The 21,753-nt window shown below is 44.9% G+C and overlaps 1 protein-coding gene across 1 annotated transcript in view; it reads right to left on the reverse strand.

Annotated features, from left to right (window-relative positions):
* Nucleotides 1–21,753, reverse strand: part of MDN1 (midasin AAA ATPase 1) — a 695,825-nt gene that overhangs the window by 520,588 nt on the left and 153,484 nt on the right. Inside the window, exons 16-18 of the mRNA XM_063916985.1 lie at nucleotides 21,415–21,623; nucleotides 3,988–4,091; nucleotides 2,500–2,644 (exon numbers count right to left, since the gene is read on the reverse strand). Of these exons, the coding sequence (XP_063773055.1) occupies nucleotides 2,500–2,644; nucleotides 3,988–4,091; nucleotides 21,415–21,623 (458 nt within the window). The remainder of the gene's footprint in view (nucleotides 1–2,499; nucleotides 2,645–3,987; nucleotides 4,092–21,414; nucleotides 21,624–21,753) is intronic.

The following is a 21,753-nucleotide window of genomic DNA, read 5'->3' on the forward strand; positions in this document are numbered from 1 at the left end:
TCTTACCATATCCTGTCCTTAGTCGGGAAAGGATATGCCCCAAGAATCCATTTTTGGGAATCTGCAGTTTCTTGTCTGGAGATTTCCAAGCCTTTTCAATAACTTGTTCATGAGATGGGGGAAAGTTTACCTCAGGTTTCTTTACCCTATACATATGTACCCTCGTCTCAGGGACAGGGGGTTTGATATGCAAATCATCTTTTATTACAATAATCATATTTTGAATACTTTTAGCCAATTTTGGCTGTAACTTTGCATCATCGTAGTCGACACTGGAGTCAGAGTCCGTGTCGGTATCTGTGACTATTATTTGGGATAGTGGGCGCTTTTGTGACCCTGAAGGCCCCTACGACATAGGGACCGACATGGGTTGACTCCCTGGCTGTTCCTTCTCATCTTTTGTGCAATAAATTTACATTAGCACTTAAAACATTCCACATATCCATCCAGTCAGGTGTCGGCGTTGTCAACGGAGACACCACATTCATTTGTTCCCCATCCTCCCTAGGAGAGCCTTTTACCTCAGACATGTCGACACACGCGTACCGACACCACACACTCAGGGAATCCTCTTATCTGAAGACAGTTCCCCCACAAGGCCCTTTGGAGAGACAGAGAGAGAGTATGCCAGCACACACCCCAGCGCTATATGACCCAGGAAAAAACACAATAAACATATGTTTACCCAGTAGCGCTGTGTATAAATGTATATATGCGCCTAATTATGTGCCCCCTCTCTTCTTTAAAACCCTCTTTAACCGTGGTATAAGCAGAGGAGAGTCCGGGGAGCTTCCTCTCATCTGTGCTGTGGAGAAAATGGCGCTGGTGAGTGCTGAGGGAGAAGCCCCGCCCCCTCGGCGGCGGCCTTCTGTCCCGCTCAAATATACTGAAAACTGGCGGGGGCTATATATATATATATATATATATATATATATATATATATATATATATATATATATATATATATATATATATATATATACACATATACATACATATACATACATATACATACATATACACACACACACACACACAGTGGCCAGCTGTATATATACTATTTTTGCCAGAAAAGAGGTTTATAAGCTGCCCAGGGCGCCCGCCCTGCACCCTTACAGTGACTGCCGTGTGTGAGGTGTATGGGAGCAATGGCGCATAGCTTCACCGCTGTGCGTTACCTCAGTGAAGATCATGAAGTCTTCTGCCGCCTCTGAAGTCTTTTCTTCTCATACTCACCCGGCTTCTATCTTCCGGCTCTGTGAGGAGGAATGCGGCGCGGCTCCGGGACGAACTCCAGGGTGAGACCTGTGTTCTGACTCCCTCTGGAGCTAATGGTGTCCAGTAGCCTAAGAAGCAGAGCCTTGAAACTCACAGAAGTAGGTCTGCTTCTCTCCCCTCAGTCCCTCGATGCAGGGAGTCTGTTGCCAGCAGGCTCGCTGAAAATAAAAACCTAACAAATATACTTTCTGTCAGAAAGCTCAGGAGAGCTCTCTGAAAAGCACCCAGTCTCCACTGGGCACAGTATCAAACTGAGGTCTGGAGGAGGGGCATAGAGGGAGGAGCCAGTGCACACCCAGACCTAAAGTCTTTCTTAAAGTGCCCATGTCTCCTGCGGAGCCCGTCTATCCCCATGGTCCTTACGGAGTCCCCAGCATCCTCTAGGACGTAAGAGAAAATAAGTATTTCTTTACAAACATGTGACAAGACAACATGAATTTCAGAGACACCTCGGATGTCAAAAACAACAATACAAAGACATACTGTACATAAAGCTAATATAAGAGTAATAATACTTGATCCTGCATGTGTAACAAACACCTGTATAAGACAACAATCTGAAAAGCTTGTAAAGTAACCAAAAAGCATTCGGTAATCGGAAATTTTTATTTTTTTTTAATTCATGTTGTCTTGTCCCATGTTTATAAATAAACACTTATTTTTAGAACACTCCAGCGTCGATTGTGGACTACCATGCCATTTGCATAGCGCTAATAAAAAGCTAAATTCTGCAAAAAGCAGCATGTAACAAACTGTCTTTCTGCAGAATGGCAAAACAAAAAGTGCATCATTGTGAATTCTCAGCTTTACAAACCTACCATAAAATGTATGGCATTCAAGTACATTCAACTATAATCGTAGTCACCTGCAAACAATAAATCTCAATGTATCCAATTTGCAACAATAATCATATCTAAAGGGTGATGGGAGATTTCCTCTGCATAATGTCATAATATATACAATTTTCTTCAGAAAAGTATACACCAGTAATGGACAGCTCTTTTTTTGCCTCCTAAGAACACATTTACTCAAGCTTAGTAAGCTTTCCACAAGGGTAATATCCAGAACAATAGAGTCTATACATCAATTAAGTAAGTATTTAGCCATTCTTTAACGGCTACTACTTAAAAGAAATAGAAAGTAAAAAATGTTCGTATAAACATTTTATTCAGCATATATTATGTACAATTTCTATTAAAAAAAAAAAAAAAAGTACAATACCTGTGTCTCCTCTGTCCAGCAAAACAAGTGATCCTGTGGCACCCTCTAGTAAGCCACACAAGCATTCCAAAGTTTCAGCAGCTGACAAGTTAATTTCATCTAACAAGATCCATTCTCCTTTCTTTACAGCCTGAGCCAACGTACCCTAAGGAATCAGAAAAAAATAATGGCCAATGAGCCAAATCAACTTTTTTTAATCTATATAATTTTACAAAATGGCTGTCATGTTTCCAATATGCGCAGTAGGACACTGCAAACCAATCTCACTTAATAGCTCCCACTAGTGTCGGTATTAAAAGACCTCCTAATGCGCATAAACCACCACCTATCTTTGTAAGTGAGCCGATACGCTGCCTTTGGCGCCACGGCTCATTAAGGATTTAGTTAGTGGTTAGACACGGTGTGCTTAATGAATAAATGTCAGCAGATCCCGCTGCCTTCGAGAGTAATGTTAAACATGTCAACAAGGTCCAGAAAGATACTGTATATGTGCAGGATTAATTAATCATCCCGGAATGGTTAAAAGGGACTGCAGGCTCATTTCCACAGCCTGGCAGAAGTAAACATGTAATGTACATTCTACATTAGGTCTCCTGTATCATCATATATCAGTGATGTGCAGGCCATTAATAGAAAATAAATTATACTTGCTGGTGGCAGCAACTACACTCCTACATCCAGGGGCACCAACAGTGGTGGCACATACAGTAATTAGTGAGGCGTGTCTGGTGGAAGATAAGAACAGGTAGAAGTGGACAGTAAAGCCAAGTCTCTGATGTTAAAAAGAATCAAAGACAAGTCTGTTATATCAAAATCACTAGAGCCTGACTGGAAAATAAGTAAAAATGCATCAACGTCCAGTACAATGCAATTTAACACACTCCAGTTAGGAACATATACACATTTCTTTGGGTGGTCTTCTGTATGCCGGCGGTCGGGCTCCCGGCGCTCAGTATACCGGCGCCGGGAGCCCGACAGCCGGCATACCGACACTTATTTTCCCTCGTGGAGGTCCACGACCCCCATAGAGGGAGAATAAAATAGTGTGGCGCGCGTAGCCACGCTGTCGGTAAGCCGGCGGTCGGGCTCCCGGCGCCGGGATGCTGGTCGCCGGGAGCCCGACCGTCGGCCAGCCGTAGTGAACCCATTTCTTTTCCCACACACGTAGCATTATACTTAAATTTGTTTTAACAAGTCTGCTCACAAAGATTTGTTTTGTTTTTTTAATTTAATTTAGTAGTATGCTCAAATATTTGTCAAAAGCTTTTTGACAGTTTATGAATTTTAGATCACTTTTAACAGTGAAATGTCTCAACCAGCTAATAAATTATGAGGCAAGTCATTGCAATAAGATATTTTAATATTAGGGGAATACTCAGCAATGACAAAGAAGCTTGAATAAAAAACACACTAATAGATGATTATTCTGGAATAAAAAAAAAAAAAAAAAAAAAAAAAGCTACTCGACACCTCAGCATGGCAACATACCTCTACAAAGGCAAACAGCACAGCATTTTCCGTCATCTTCATTTGCTGATGGGCTTGATTTAGACGCAAAGAGAACGCTTCCCACTTTTCTTTAAACAACAACTCTAAAAGCGGAGAGAGATAAGTAACATAATGGCAGGTAAAAAAGCAATTATTTCCCTCAATAGATATAGTATATGCGGTTATAGGTGACAATATGGTAAACTTTAGCATGGTATCCTAATTTCTTGGATATAAAATATATACACAAATCTCCATGTAGTGTACAACATTGCTCACAAACTCAAGATTTGTGGTGTTAACCAGTTACTGTAAATCTTTTTCTCTGACTTCATCTGGAGGACACTCATGACCATAAGGCTTTGTGTTATAGAGAAGGCACTTAATGAGCTAGCTATTTAGCGGTATAAAAGCTCTTCCCATCCTCAGTTTGAGCTTAAAGATCCTGAAAGATAGGTTGAAGAACTAAATCCATCTTACTCATATATTCAACAAATAAAGAAGGGATTGAAGTGTCCCCCAGTTGAACTCAGAGAAAGAGAATTAACTGGTAATTAACAATAATCTTGTTTTCGGTCCCTACATATGGGGGACACTTCATCACCATGGGGATATACAAAAGTTGCCTCTAGGGGAGGGACCGTCCAGACTTATCTGAACCTAATTCTGATGTGGTTGACATTGCAATCCCTGCTGCTTCCATGGACGCATCAGTGATAGTGATGTATGGTGATGCAGGAGGAGGCATCTATTACATGCAGACGCCTCCTCTTGCAGCAACCAGCATCCAAAGGATGCAACATCGGATCCCATACTCACCATCAGGCAGCTTACGGCATCTATGATGCCACACAAGGGACCAGTCGCAGAGTTCAGGGAAACGTCGTCCAACGACTGAGATCCACGATTTTCCCTCATTCTAAACCGCGGCGGCATGCCTTTTTGTTCAAATCATCCCCCCGACAGCAGCACACTGTCAATAGGTACTGCGCAGCACAGGGCGCAACTCAAATCACATATGAATTAAGCCCACAAAGTCATAGACTGTAAAAACTTGGTGAATGAATGCACCAAGAACCCTGAAGCTGTACTGCTCTGCGGATGAACCATTTCCGAACTGCCCATGAAGTACCTTCTGAGCGAGTGGATGGAGCAGAAACCTGACTGGAACAGGTCAATAAGCCCCAGAATATGCTTGCTTCATTGTGGCTGTTATCAATCTAGCTACCACAGTGCTTAAACTGGTCATGTTTAAATAGAAACCCACTTCATGGACCCAATGCCAAGCTTAGTACCTCTGACTATCAACCTACTGAACTTCTGGATGCAGACACAATTTCTCAACAAGAATGAACAGACAGGGCAGTCTCTCCCCATTCCTCTATTCTGGTTTGAGCGACCGTGAGAAACCTCTGCTTCAGGAAAGATCTACACAGAAATCGCTAATCCCCAGGAACTTTGTCCTCCCCTTATAAATGATAAGCCTACACTGTGCCGAAGAATTGCTAGAACCGCAAACTATGAATACTTAAATGTTTCCAGAACCTCTTAGTACTAAGGACGCTGAACTGTCAAGCCTCATCTACAAACTGCAGCATCTGGTCTCACCAGGTGGACTACTATCCAAACAAGAATGAATAACGATACGTTAAAACTAAGAACATCGTTTTTCTTATGAAATTCTGCATCTGTTTGATATGTCACATGACTACCTTCCCTACTTAAAAAAAAATAAAAATAAAAAAAAAGTAGGAATTTGGTACTTCCCAGGTAAATCCTTTTCTTTGAATCCATAGGGGTCACTGGAGTAGTATTGGAGATATGGACGGTGCGACAGCAGGGATACATTGAAATATTTAAATGTGTAACTCTCATCTCCCTCAGTGTTTTTTTGCTGAGCCAAATAGAAGCGAAAGAGGATTGAACAATGGAGAATTACATATATTATAAACATAACGGACAACTGGAAAGTTGACACGATAACAGATAATAATCACGTAACCTTCCAACAAGCCGGTGATAATGTGTTACCATAAGATATAATGAACCTACTACAAGACAGGTGAAAACTGTTCTGGGCAGACGTCCAGTGACCCCTATGGATTATAAGAAAAGGATTTACTTGGTAAGTACCAAAATGCTACTTTCTTTTTCATCCACTAGGGGTCACTGGAGTACTCTTGGTATGTACCAAAGTTTACCCCTTGGGCGGGAGAGCTGTTTGGCACCTTTAATAGTAGATGGCCAAAGCTAGATTCTGATGCCGCAAAAGCATTAAACTTGTAAAAGCACACGACTTGTGCACTGACATCCATGTAACCGCACAGCAAATTTATGAAAGCCGCACGACCTGCTACCCATGACGTTCCCACCGGACGTGTGGAATGCTAACGTATATGCAGGTGGTTGTAAACTAGTCTGAAATTAAGCCTGAGGAATAGTTTGCGCAATCGATCTAGCCAACCTCTGTCTGGAAGCTGGCCATCCTATCTTGACTGCAGTATAGATAAACAAAGTATACGTTTTACGGACGGTTGATGTTCGGCTACAACAATGCGAAGCGCACAAATCACAATCAAAGTAGCTGGAGTTCCCAAACTTTCTGAGAAAGCAGGTACCATGAATTATTACATTTATGAAAAGAGAATACTACCTTAGGTAGAAAAGCGGAATTCGTTCGAAGATCTGCTCTGTTATCATGAAACACCAGATACGGTGGATTGCCTGATAACGCACCTACTTCAGAACACACCTTGCCGGAGTTAAGGCTAGGAAAAAAAGTGTTTTTTAAGTGAGACCTGAACATCCACTTACTGTAAAAGTTAAAAAAGTGAGGACTATAAAAATCTAAAAGTAGATTCAAGTCCCACGGATCTGTAGGCGGTATAAACGGAGGTTGAACTCTAAGGACACCTTGCAGAAACGTATGCACTGTTGGAAAAAGAGGCAAATGGCGCTGAAAGAAATTGACAAAGCGGAAACCTGCACTTTAGAGTCTGTAACTTAGTCCTTCTCTAATCCTGTCTGTGAAAATAGCAAAAGACAGGACAACTTGAAAGATGTCGGAAACTTCTGAGCTTCACACCAACCAGTGTGTTAATGAGCTGCTATAACTGGCTTCCTAGCACGTAACATAGTTGGTATAACATACTCTGGAATGCCCTCTCGACTTGAGAGCAGTTTCAACAGCCACCCCTTCAAACACAGCCGCGGTAAACCGGGGTAAAGAAACGGAGCCTGCTGCAGAAGGTCTGGACGTAGCGGAAATGGCTATGGATCGTCAGTGAGTAGACAGCGGAGATCCGAGAACCACGCTCTCCGAGGCCAATGAGGTGCTACTAGTATGACGGTCGTGGACTCTTTTGATCCGTTCTAGAAACAGAAAATGCAGCGGAAATCAAACAAAAATAATTGAAGCGCTATACAACCAGATTGTATTTTTTAAAAATTTAATATCACCAATAGACGACACCTATAAACAAACAAACACTTAACACACGGCCGGTGTATAAAATATTAAAACATAGCAATTGCTTCAGGGAATAATTATTACTATTAGAACCACCAAACCATTGGGACTAATCATTAGTTAATTAACCAGTGCACAATGATAATTCAACTCAGATGTATTATGTTGATCTTCTATTGATTGAAACCACAGTCCAGATTGAACAATTAGCAAACAGTCACTTAGACGTGGATATTAAATCATGTCCACAGCTTATGATGCATGCATCGATGTATTTAAGCTTTCCTGTGAAGCCAAAGCAAAACTTGCGTGATGGAATATATAATCCAATCCAGATTTAGTGCTTATAGTGCAATTGATTTTATTAATGATTTAAAAGTTCACAAGCACTCTTTAACTTATTATGTGTCCCGTCAGCACGGGTAAATAAGGACAATGGTATCTTGGTTGGCTTACTGTGCATTAATCGTCATCAGTGTCTGCAGACTCCACCGGGAGACAATCCCCCCTCCAGCGGCCGAAGGTGCTGTATGCCGCAAAAGCTGATCCGGGGTCTGGCCACACCAAGTCCGTTCGTTGTATGTCCCAACAATGGTCAGACAGTCACAGCCGTGTTTAAGGTGCAACCTCTCTACGCGTTTCTCCGCCTTTAACTCGGCGGCTTCCTCAGGAGTAATTACTCCTGAGGAAGCCGCCGAGTTAAAGGCGGAGAAACGCGTAGAGGTTGCACCTTAAACACGGCTGTGACTGTCTGACCATTGTTGGGACATACAACGAACGGACTTGGTGTGGCCAGACCCCGGATCAGCTTTTGCGGCATACAGCACCTTCGGCCGCTGGAGGGGGGATTGTCTCCCGGTGGAGTCTGCAGACACTGATGACGATTAATGCACAGTAAGCCAACCAAGATACCATTGTCCTTATTTACCCGTGCTGACGGGACACATAATAAGTTAAAGAGTGCTTGCGAACTTTTAAATCATTAATAAAATCAATTGCACTATAAGCACTAAATCTGGATTGGATTATATATTCCATCACGCAAGTTTTGCTTTGGCTTCACAGGAAAGCTTAAATACATCGATGCATGCATCATAAGCTGTGGACATGATTTAATATCCACGTCTAAGTGACTGTTTGCTAATTGTTCAATCTGGACTGTGGTTTCAATCAATAGAAGATCAACATAATACATCTGAGTTGAATTATCATTGTGCACTGGTTAATTAACTAATGATTAGTCCCAATGGTTTGGTGGTTCTAATAGTAATAATTATTCCCTGAAGCAATTGCTATGTTTTAATATTTTATACACCGGCCGTGTGTTAAGTGTTTGTTTGTTTATAGGTGTCGTCTATTGGTGATATTAAATTTTTAAAAAATACAATCTGGTTGTATAGCGCTTCAATTATTTTTGTTTGGTTGCACTTTTTTGGGAGAAACAGTGATCTCCCTATTATTTGGAGCAGCAATACACCCAGATACAAGTAGGAATTATCCCTAATTAAGTCAGCGCCTAGACCAAATCTTTTGTGTTTTATTTAATGCAGCGGAAATGGTGGAAATAGATACACAAGGCTGTACGGCCATGCTATTTTAAGAACATCCACTGCCACTGCCTTTGAATCTCTTGTCCTGGACACATACTTGGGTGTCTGATGATTTTGGCGATGCCGTAGGATCCACCTGTGGGTATCTGGAACCCTTCTGGATAAAAGGCCCATTCTCCTGGATTAAAATCCTGATGACTGAGATAATCTGCTTCCCAGTTGTCCACTCCTGGAATGAACACTACCGACAATATCACTTGGTGATGCTCGGCCCAATTCAGGTTTCGAGCAACTTCTCGCATGGCCATGCGACTTCGAGTCCCTCCTAGATTGTTGATGTATGTGACTGCCGTCGCTTTGTCTGACTGAACCTGAACAGTCTGAGACTGGAGTATCTAAACTGCATGACGCAGAGCATTGTAGATAGCCCTGAGTTCTAGGACATTCATTGACCATCTTTTTTGGTCTGACCAGAAACCCTGAAATTGATGCAGGACCACTGCTCCCCCACCTGGGAGACTTGCGTCCGTCGTCAGAATTAACAAATTCTAGACTCCGAACCATTTTCCCACGGTAAAATGTTGTACTTGGAGCCACCAGAGTAGTGATATTCTGGCCCTTGGAGACAACCAGACCATCTGACGAATTTGTAGATGAGAGCCTGAGTACTACACGAAAAGATCTAGTTGAAACAGACGTTAGTGCAATCTTCCGAACTGGAGTGCTTCGAAAGACACCACTATCTTTGCCAACAGTCGAATGCACAAGTACACCGAGACTGTCCGTGGTTTGAGCACTTAGTGTACCAGATGACGAATACTTTGAGCTTTCTCAGCTGGCAGGTAAATTCGTTAATCCACCGTATCCAGAATCATTCCTAGAAATAGAATGTTTTGAGACGGGACAAGGCTTGATATTGTGAAGCTGACAATCTAACCTTGCTGAACTAATACCCTGTACGTCCGTAAGGCATTTTGAAGGAGTATCTCTGAGACGGAACCTTGATGAGAAGGTCGTCTAAGTACGGAACTATTACCACTCCCAGAAACCAGATGAGCAAATAATCACAGACCTTACCTTTGTGAATACCCAAGGCGCTGATAACAGGCCAAACGGTAGAGCCTGAAATGGATAATAGGTATGTTGTGCTGCAAACATTAAGTACGCCTGAATAGGTATCCAAATTGGAATGTGTAAGTACACATTTTTGAGATCTTGCGAAATCATAAATACCCGTGGTTCGAAACCTGCAATCACTGACTGCAGGGATTCTATCCTGAATCTGTAGTAATTGACGTACCGATTGAGCCCCTTTAGGTTCAATATCGGTGAGACCGAGCCGTCTGGCCCTGGAACTCCAAAAATAAAAAGAAAAAAAGAAATTTGGTGTACTGGTACCTAGTTTAAAATTGCAGAATCTACGAGAGACATAATCTTGGTCTGCAGAGCTGCCTTTTTGTCTTCTGACACAGGCAGGCCTGTCTACAACTGAATTCTATTTTGTAACCTTTGAACACTAAATGGTGTGGTTTCAGACGTCCACAAAGTGAATCTTTTGAAGGCGTGCTCCCACAACTGAAGATCCGAGATGGGCTGTCAGTCATGCCACTGGTTTGTCAGCTGGCTTTGTGCCTGGACGATGGTTAGTGGTTTGTTGAAAACCACGTTTTCTACCATGTCTACTCTGTACGTTTATTCCTCGAGCACAGCCTTGAAAGGACTGAGGTCTAAATGACTTGAATGCTGGTCCAGTGTATTTCTGTTTCTGAACTGGTGCGGGAAACGGTAAGAAAACAGACTTTCCCACAGTAGCCTGAGAGATACATTTGTCCAATTGAGGGCCAAATAACATATCGCCAGTATAAGGCAACGCCTCTACACTCAGTTGAATCAGCCACGGCGTGCCAAGAACGTAACAAAAACAAAAGTCGGGCCGCCATTATTGAAGCTGAAAACAGCAAACTTGTCAGACATTCCTAGCAGCCGCACCTAAATACTCAGCCAATTCACAATGTGAGCGGTGAGAAATAAGCTGGTCTGAGGAAAGACCCTACGGTAGACCTAACCTAAGCTGATTTGCCCATGCAACTACGGCCGTGTTAACCCAAACTCCAACTAAAGCAGGTCTAAACAACACCCCTGATGCCATATACATGGACTTTAGCATGGCTCCAGCTTACGCTCAGACTGGTCTTTAAGCGTCATTGCAGCTGGGACAGGAATGGTTAATTTTGAAACTGATGGCGAATTGTCCTATTTAGGTATCCTAGACAATGGTAGCGATTATCTTTATCTAGATTTTTCCATGTTTCTGTGAATAAGGAAACACACAATTGCCTTTGTCTTTTAGCAAAGAAAACCTTTTTCCTCTTTTTTACAGAGACCCTGCATCTTAAGAGAAAACTAGTACCAGCATACTGCCCTGAGTGAGCTATCAAGTCTGGCATCGAATAGTCAGAATGCAACATCGATTTATGAGACAAAGGACGACTACTTTTAGGAACTGAACTATATGTGGACTTTTGTAAACCCCTACCAAGTTCTAGAGATATCCTGAGCCCACTTCTGCTTAGACAGTGTTAACCGTGAATTAGACTTAGCCGCCACTCGCCACACGTTCTCTCCGTGCAGCGGGCAACTCTGACATCCAATCAGCCATCACCTCATGCACACAGACAGTAATACAGTGAAAGAACGGTTGCACGATTCAACAAAGAAGAACTGAAGTGTGTATAATATTGAGTGCCCACAAAGTAGTACAACTAATTTGTTAGCTTGTGCTTCACTGTAAAAAAAACCTGCTAACACCCCTGCCCCATCCAGTGGCCGTGTGTTGTATGACCAACACCAAAGTCCTGTAAAAGAAGCAGGAAGTGGTGCTAAAATGGCCTCCCAGAATGTGCTTTTTTTGTTTTTTGTTTAAACATACATTGTATCATAGGCATAATAGCTTTATGCATAAGTTTAAGCAACCAGGCTATGTACCACACAAAGTACCCTGCCAGGACCCCCTTTTGTGTGTGAAAACGCTGGTAGGGGCGCCATTATACCTTACCCCCCACCACTTATAATGCCCAGTGCATTAAGCCGCGGCTTCCCCCTGAGCGCAGGAAGACCCGGCTATCAGCTGAGAGAGAAGCGTAACCTTAATCACAGTAAGTGGCGGCAGCTGACCGCCGCAAATCAGGCTGCAGGAACTGAGCGAAGCGGCGGCAGCATGAGCTGAGCGGAGCAGAGGCAGCGTGAGCTGACTGCCACCACACAGTAATCAACTGGGGAGAGTGCGAGCGCAGCCCCTGTACCTCCCCCATACACACAGGACAGCGGCAGCGGGCTCTGACCGCCGCGTCTTCCCTGTGAGCGGAGCGAGTCTTTCCGCTGAGGAGTGGAGCAGCGGCAGCTGACTGCCGGTGCACAGCGATGTCTGGGGACAGCTTAGGGAATTGAGCCACATACACAGGACAATGGCAGCAGGAGCTAACCGCCATGATCCTCCACAGCAGCGGTTTTGGGGACAGGGTGTCGTGCGCAGCACCTGTAGCCCCCCCATAGTGAAATTAAACACACATACAGAGCGGCGGTAGCGTGAGCTGACCGTTCACTCCTTACTCACCGCACACTTAAATATTTAAATGCATCTATCCCTGCTATCGCACCGTCCATATCCCCAAGAGTACTCCAGTGACCCCTAGTGGATGAAAAGGAAAATAGAGTTGTATCAAAGATGGCCCTCATACTGGTGACACACCCTAAAACGGTTTCCCCCACTCCCATACTACATGTGTAAACACTGGATTAATATCTTCTTACTCATTCCTTTTTATATGGGTGTTTTCACCCTGTATATACAATACTTATGGGTCTGGACAAAAAGCTACAGGAGTATCCCCCTACCATAATTTTATAGATACCTTGTAAGAACTTAGAGATGTTTCCTCCATCATTGCTGTAGTCACATTAAACAGCCCTTCTAGTCATATCTAGTGGCGAGTGCATTTTACTAACAAAATTGCTACCAGTCCAAAGTTGCTGCCTCTTTCTCCGACGTCCTAGTGGATGCTGGGAACTCCGTAAGGACCATGGGGGAATAGCGGGCTCCGAAGGAGGCTGGGCACTCTAGAAAGATTTCAGACTACCTGGTGTGCACTGGCTCCTCCCACTATGACCCTCCTCCAAGCCTCAGTTAGAATTCGTGCCCGGCCGAGGTTGGATGCACACTAGGGGCTCTCCTGAGCCCTTAGAAAGAAAGTATAGTTTTAGGTTTTTTATTTTCAGTGAGACCTGCTGGCAACAGGCTCACTGCAGCGAGGGACTAAGGGGAGAAGAAGCGAACTCGCCTGCTTGCAGCCGGATTGGGCTTCTTAGGCTACTGGACACCATTAGCTCCAGAGGGATCGACCGCAGGCCCAGTCCTTGGTGTTCGGTCCCGGAGCCACGCCGCCGTCCCCCTTACAGAGCCAGAAGCAAGAAGATGGTCCGGAAAATCGGCGGCATGAAGACTCTGTCTTCACCAAGGTAGCGCACAGCACTGCAGCTGTGCGCCATTGCTCCTCTCACACTTCACACTCCGGTCACTGAGGGTGCAGGGCGCTGGGGGGGGGCGCCCTGAGGCAGCAATAATAACACCTTGGCTGGCTAAAATACCTCAATATATAACCCCAGAGGCTATATATGAGGTAAATACCCCTGCCAGAATTCCATAAAAAGCGGGAGAATAGGCCGCGAAAAAGGGGCGGAGCCTATCTCCTCAGCACACTGGCGCCATTTTTCCCTCACAGCTCGGCTGGAAGGAAGCTCCCTGGCTCTTCCCCTGCAATATACAGTAACAGTAAGAGGGAAAAGAGAGGGGGGGCATTAAATTTGGCAGTATATATACATATATTATATGAAAAGCAGCTATTAGGGACATAACTCAGTTAGTCCCTGTATATATATAGCGCTCTGGTGTGTGCTGGCATACTCTCACTCTGTCCCCCCAAAGGGCTTTTTGTGGGTCCTGTCCTCTGTTGAGCATTCCCTGTGTGTGTGGGGTGTGTCGGTACGGCTGTGTCGACATGTTTGATGAGGATAATGAGGTGGAGGCGGAGCAGATGCATTTTGAAGGGACGTCACCCCCTGCGGGGCAGACACCCGAGTGGATGAACTTATGGAAAGAAGTGAGTGCACGTATAGATTCTTTACATAAGAAATTTGACGACATGCCAAATGTGGGACAGCCGGGATCTCAGCTCGTGCCTGTCCAGGTGCCTCAGGGGTCGTCAGGGGCTCTAAAACGCCCGCTACCTCAGTTTGCAGACTCGGATGTCGACACGGATACTGATAACCGTGTCGACGACGATGAGTCAAACTTAATGCCTGTCAGGGCCATTCACTGCATGATTGAGGCAATGAAAGAGGTGTTAAACATTTCTGATTTACATCCAGGTACCACAAAAAAAGGTATTATGTTTGGGGAGAAAAAACTACCCGTAGTTTTTCCCCCATCAGATGAACTAAATGAAGTGTGTGAAGAAGCGTGGCTTTTCCCTGATAAAAAATTTGTAATGCCTAAGAAGGTACTAATGGCGTTCCCTTTCCCGCCAGAGGATAGGTCACGTTGGGAAACACCACCTAGGGTGGATAAAGCGCTCACACGTTTGTCAAAAAAGGTGGCACTACCCTCTCAGGATACGGCCGCCCTTAAGGAGCCTGCTGATAGGAAGCAGGAGGCAATCCTGAAGTCTGTATACACACACTCAGGCATTATACTTAGACCAACTATTGCGTCAGCTTGGATGTGCAGTGCTGCCGCTGCATGGTCAGAAAAACTGTCAGAAAATATTGACACACTAGACAGAGACACTATTCTGCTAACGATTGACCATATAAAAGATTCAGTCTTATATATGAGAGATGCACAGAGGGAAATTTGCTGGCTGGCATCTAAAGTAAGTGCATTGTCTATCTCTGCTAGGAGATGCTTATGGACTCGTCAGTGGACGGGAGATGCAGATTCCAAGAGGCACATGGAAGTTTTGCCTTATAAAGGGGAGGAATTATTTGGGGATGGTCTCTCCGACCTAGTTTCCACAGCAACGTCTGGGAAGTCAGCGTTTTTATCCCATGTCCCCTCACAGCCTGAGAAGGCGCCATTTTATCAGGTTCAGTCCTTTCGCACCCAGAAAAGCAAGCGTGGAAAAGGAGGGTCTTTTCTGTCTAGAGGCAGAGGTAGGGGAAAAAGGCTGCAACAGACAGCAGGTTCCCAGGAACAAAAGTCCTCCCCCGCTTCCTCTTCCAAGTCCGCCGCATTACGGTGGGGCTCCACAGGTGGAGCCAGGTACGGTGGGGGCCCGCCTCAGAAATTTCAGCGATCAGTGGGCTCGCTCACAGGTGGATCCCTGGATCCTTCAAGTAGTATCTCAGGGATACATGCTGGAATTCGAGGCGGCTCCACCCCACCGGTTCCTAAAATCTGCCTTGCCGATTGCTCCCTCAGACAGGGAGGCGGTGCTAGCGGCAATTCACAAGCTGTATTCCCAGCAGGTGATAATCAAGGTACCCCTACTTCAACAAGGCCGGGGTTACTATTCCACACTATTTGTGGTACCGAAGCAGGACGGTTCGGTGAGACCCATTTTAAATTTGAAATCCTTGAACATGTACATAAAAAAATTCAAGTTCAAGATGGAATCGCTCAGGGCGGTTATTGCAAGTTTGGACGAGGGGGATTACATGGTTTCCCTGGACATCAAGGATGCTTACCTGCATGTCCCCATTTACCATCCTCACCAGGAGTACCTCAGATCTGTGGTACAGGATTGCCATTACCAATTCCAGACGCTGCCGTTTGGACTCTCCACGGCACCAAGGGTATTTACCAAGGTTATGGCGGAAATGATGATACTCCTTCGAAGAAAGGGAGTTTTAATTATCCCGTACTTGGACGATCTCCTAATAAAGGCACGGTCCAAAGAACAGTTGTTGGTGGGAGTAGCACTATCTCAGGAAGTGCTGAACCAGCACGGCTGGATTCTGAATATCCCAAAGTCACAGCTGGTCCCGACGACACATCTACTGTTCCTGGGGATGATTCTGGACACAGTCCAGAAAAAAAAGTGTTTCTCCCGGAGGAGAAAGCCAGGGAGTTGTCTTCTCTAGTCAGAGACCTCCTGAAATCAAAACAGGTATCGGTGCATCACTGCACGCGGGTCTTGGGAAAGATGGTAGCTTCTTACGAAGCAATTCCATTCGGCAGGTTCCATGCCAGAATCTTTCAGTGGGACCTGTTGGACAAGTGGTCCGGATCGCATCTTCAGATGCATCGCTTGATAACCCTGTCTGCAAGAACCAGGGTGTCTCTACTGTGGTGGCTGCAGAGTTCTCATCTTCTGGAGGGTCGCAGATTCGGCATTCAGGACTGGGTCCTGGTGACCACGGATGCCAGCCTGCGAGGCTGGGGGGGCAGTCACAAAGGGAAGAAACTTCCAAGGACTATGGACAAGTCAGGAGACTTCCCTTCACATAAATATTCTGGAACTAAGGGCCATCTACAATGCCCTAAGTCAAGCAAAATCCCTGCTCCTACACCAGCCGGTGCTGATCCAGTCAGACAACATCACGGCAGTCGCCCATGTGAATCGACAGGGCGGCACAAGAAGCAGGATGGCAATGACAGAAGCCACAAGAATTCTCCGATGGGCGGAAAATCATGTACTAGCACTGTCAGCAGTGTTCATTCCGGGAGTGGACAACTGGGAAGCAGACTTCCTCAGCAGACACGACCTCCACCCGGGAGAGTGGGGACTTCATCCAGAAGTCTTCCAAATGATTGTACATCAGTGGGGTCGTCCACAGGTGGACATGATGGCGTCCCGCCTAAACAAAAACCTAGAGAGGTATTGCGCCAGGTCAAGAGACCCTCAAGCGATAGCTGTGGACGCTCTGGTGACACCGTGGGTGTACCAGTCAGTTTATGTGTTCCCTCCGCTGCCTCTCATACCAAAAGGTATTGAGAATAATAAGAAAGCGAGGAGTAAACACAATTCTCGTGGTTCCGGATTGGCCAAGACGAACATGGTACCCGGAACTTCAAGAGATGATCTCAGAGGACCCGTGGCCTCTGCCGCTAAGACAAGACCTGCTACAGCAGGGACCCTGTCTGTTCCAAGACTTACCGCGTCTGCGTTTGACGGCATGGCGGTTGAACGCCGGATCCTGAAAGAAAAGGGCATTCCGGAGGAAGTCATTCCTACGCTTATTAAAGCCAGGAAAGAGGTTACAGCAAATCATTATCACTGCATATGGCGGAAATATGTTGCATGGTGTGAGGCCGAAAAGGCCCCAACTGAGGAATTTCAACTAGGTCGATTTCTGCATTTCCTGCAAGCAGGAGTGAATATGGGCCTAAAACTGGGTTCCATTAAGGTACAGATCTCGGCTCTATCGATTTTCTTTCAGAAAGAACTAGCTTCAGTACCTGAAGTTCAGACATTTGTAAAGGGAGTGCTGCATATTCAGCCCCCCTATGTGCCTCCTGTGGCACCTTGGGATCTCAACGTGGTGTTGAGTTTCTTAAAATCACATTGGTTTGAACCACTAAAAACCGTGGATCTGAAATATCTCACGTGGAAGGTGGTCATGTTATTGGCCTTGGCTTCTGCCAGGCGAGTATCAGAATTGGCGGCTTTGTCTTATAAAAGCCCTTATCTGATTTTCCATATGGATAGGGCAGAATTGAGGACTCGTCCCCAGTTTCTCCCTAAGGTGGTGTCAGCGTTTCATTTGAACCAGCCTATTGTGGTGCCTGCGGCCACTAGGGACTTGGAGGACTCCAAGTTGTTAGACGTGGTCAGGGCCCTGAAAATATATGTTTCCAGGACGGCTGGAGTCAGAAAATCTGACTCGCTGTTTATCCTATATGCACCCAACAAGCTGGGTGCTCCTGCTTCTAAGCAGACTATTGCTCGTTGGATTTGTAGTACAATTCAACTTGCACATTCTGTGGCAGGCCTGCCACAGCCAAAATCTGTCAATGCCCATTCCACAAGGAAGGTGGGCTCATCTTGGGCGGCTGCCCGAGGGGTCTCGGCTTTACAACTTTGCCGAGCTGCTACTTGGTCAGGGGCAAACACGTTTGCAAAATTCTATAAATTTGATACCCTGGCTGAGGAGGACCTGGAGTTCTCTCATTCGGTGTTGCAGAGTCATCCGCACTCTCCCGCCCGTTTGGGAGCTTTGGTATAATCCCCATGGTCCTTACGGAGTTCCCAGCATCCACTAGGACGTCAGAGAAAATAAGAATTTACTCACCGGTAATTCTATTTCTCGTAGTCCGTAGTGGATGCTGGGCGCCCATCCCAAGTGCGGTTTATCTGCAATACTTGTACATAGTTATTGTTAACTAAATCGGGTTATTGTTGAGCCATCTGTTGAGAGGCTCAGTTGTTTCATACTGTTAACTGGGTTTCATATCACGAGTTGTACGGTGTGATTGGTGTGGCTGGTATGAGTCTTACCCGGGATTCAAAATCCTTCCTTATTGTGTACGCTCGTCCGGGCACAGTATCCTAACTGAGGCTTGGAGGAGGGTCATAGTAGGAGGAGCCAGTGCACACCAGGTAGTCTGAAATCTTTCTAGAGTGCCCAGCCTCCTTCGGAGCCCGCTATTCCCCCATGGTCCTTACGGAGTTCCCAGCATCCACTACGGACTACGAGAAATAGAATTACCGGTGAGTAAATTCTTATTTTTAGCAGTCTGAGAAGAGTCCGTTACCATAGACCCAGTCACTCCCTCTTTCCTCTGCATGGTGAACTTAACTGGAACTTCTGCTGCCTGACCAACTCTGTAAAGACCAGCAGTTGAGTCTTATCAATTAGGGAAAAAATACCACCAAAAACTCAGTATTATTGGGGTGTGGTTCATTAGGTCGACATGCATTGGGTCAACATGGAAAATGGGTGACATGAGTGTTTTGACTGTTTTTAGTGTCGTTTTCTACGTAAAGTGACGGGGAACCCCAATTAGTGCACTGCGTCCCCTCGCATGGCTCGTGCTTCGGGCAAGGTGCCACGCCCCGCTACTGCTGCGCTCAGCACAGGTTACCATTCCCAAATGTAGTCCACGTGGATCATTAAGCATGAAAAAGAGGGAAAAAATGTAAAAAAAAAAAAAAAAAAAACTGAAAAACTTGCATATCGGCCTAATTACCATGTCGACCTAATGCATGTCGACCCAATGTACGACGACATGATGCTTGTCGACCTAACGACCGCCTCCCGTATTATTGAAACCATCAGATTGTGAATCAGATTTACTGTGGTTATATGCACATTAGTCTGCTAATGGATATATATATATTTTTTTTTTTCTTTTTTTTTTCTAGCAAGCAAGAAATACCACCACCAACTAATCTTCCTATAACAGGGCCCCCACTCCAGATATTTACACAAAAAATTCAGAGAGAAAGAAACACGACCTTCAGAAACGGACATTGCAGTTAGTCGCTGATTAGCACACCTGAATGTGAAGATTTATCGGAGTGGATACAATTCTACCCTTATTACAGATTCTATAGACAATGCAAATTATTAAAGCCAGACTGGCTCATCCACAGAGCCCGCTGAAGTTTCATTAAGCACTGAGAGCATGTGACCCTACTGTCAACACTTTGTACCTAAGGAGAGAAAGGGGCCTGTTGCCGTTAATCCAGCTGCCCTCCCCCTCTCCTTTTCATAAGCAGAGTGACCTGGTCTGGATTCACTTCCTTGATGAGGCCAACATGCTTCTGTAATGCTGCCCCCTTGTATCCTGAGAAGCCTCCATCCAGCATTCACAGCCTGAATTGTTTACTGCTGGTGGTGGGCAGGCGCCCGGCCGTGCATTTCCCCATTCCCAGGGGACCCTGCTGCAGTGCCTCCCGCCATGCCTGCTTTACCAGTCTCAGCCACAGATTCTGGACCCTGACCACACTGCTCACCCTCATGCGGTCTGCTCCTATCTGCTGCTGCCACCCAGAGTTACTGGTCACCTGGAACTGCATCCATAGGTAAGGAACCCTTCTACACCACAAGTCTGAAATAGTACACGCACTCACATCCACCCTTATCCAACTAGAGGTACTCCATTAAGGTGACTATACTCAAAGTATGGTCCCAAACTATATACTGTATTGCCAGAATATTCAGCAAGAGGGCACTCACCAGTATAAAAGAATTTCTCTTTATTTTATTTTGATCATCGTTATCACCAATAAGGTCGATGTTTTGGCCCCGTAGGGTCATTATCAAGACAACAGCTTAGAACAGCAATCCACACAGCACATCAGTCAGGAGGTGTACTGAAGCTACCCCTTTGGCTCCCTTACATAGGTCACAACTTGTTAACCAATCAAATCAATTATAAAGGTAATGACCAAACCGAATGCATTACCTTCAATGGATCATCTCACAACTGCCTCATATAAATAGGTAACTCACTAAAAACACAAGTAGTAACTAATACCATTGTATAGCTACATACAGTATGTCGTACACAGCAATTAGTAGTGCACAGTACCACCAAAGACATTATATGAGCGACCACGTGGTCATCTAATACAGTGGTTCTCAACCTCCGTCCTCAAGTACCCCCAACAGTTCATGTTTTCCTGGTCTCCTCACAGGATTGCAAGCTAAATAATTTGCTACACCTATGGGTCTTTAAAAATATGTCAATGAGTAATGAATACACCTGTTCAACTGCTTGGTGACCTGGAAAACATGAACTGTTGGGGGTACTTGAGGACCGAGGTTGAGAACCGCTGATCTAATATATCAGCGCGCTATACACCAGTTCACTCGCCACCACAGTCACATTATGTCCGCGCCAATCCGGCAGCGCAATAACCGGAAGTGCCAATGCATTCCACCGGCAACGTCACAGTATAGGTGTGTCCCGGCCAGAACCTATCACACACAATTATTGATTACATACACACACACCAAGCTAACTCAGTACTGACCTACTCCTTCAGCACTTAACGAAAAACTGAGGAGTTGGAGGGGAGGAGCTTTTATACCACTAAATAGCTAGTTCATTAAGTACCAACACCTGTATCCCACACTAACGCCCATGGACATGAGGGTCCACCAGATGTAGGAAATAGAAAGTTGGTATGTAAGAGTAATTTCCTAACTGTTGTATTCCTATATACACACACAATATTTTTTTTATCTAACTGCTGCAAAATAAAATTTCCATGTAATATTTGGGTGTACACTTGAAGGCACACTGCCTTGCAAAATGAACATAAGATACACACCCCCCCCCCCCCCCCAAAAAAAATTTGAAAAAAAATCACAATAATGAAACAAAAATGCTTTCCCAAAAAATACACACTGTAAACAAGAAACACCACTTCTAAATACACTGAACGTAAAGTTCAAACTCACCGGTCTCCCCAGACTGAACCTTGGTCATGGCATTTTTCACAACATGCTGCATTAGCTTAAGCAGGTCTTGCCACCTTTTGTGCTTGTAACAGGTCTGAATGTGGCCTAAAAAGGTCTTGTTCTGTTTCCTGGAGAATGTTTGAGTAAAAAGCTCTTCAAAACCCTCCCGCAGAGGGAGCCATATCAGTTTGTGATCCACAGGCTTGTAGCTAAGATCCACATGGGAAAGGGAAAAAGGATTTTCAGTTGAATGACATTACAAGTCACAGAGCCTACACTTCCAAACAACAAAAATCAGCATTAGTAGGAAAAACAAACAAACACTATAACTATAGTAAG

The sequence above is a fragment of the Pseudophryne corroboree genome, chromosome 4 (assembly GCF_028390025.1).
Source record: "Pseudophryne corroboree isolate aPseCor3 chromosome 4, aPseCor3.hap2, whole genome shotgun sequence".
NCBI classification, from domain to species: Eukaryota; Metazoa; Chordata; class Amphibia; order Anura; family Myobatrachidae; genus Pseudophryne; species Pseudophryne corroboree.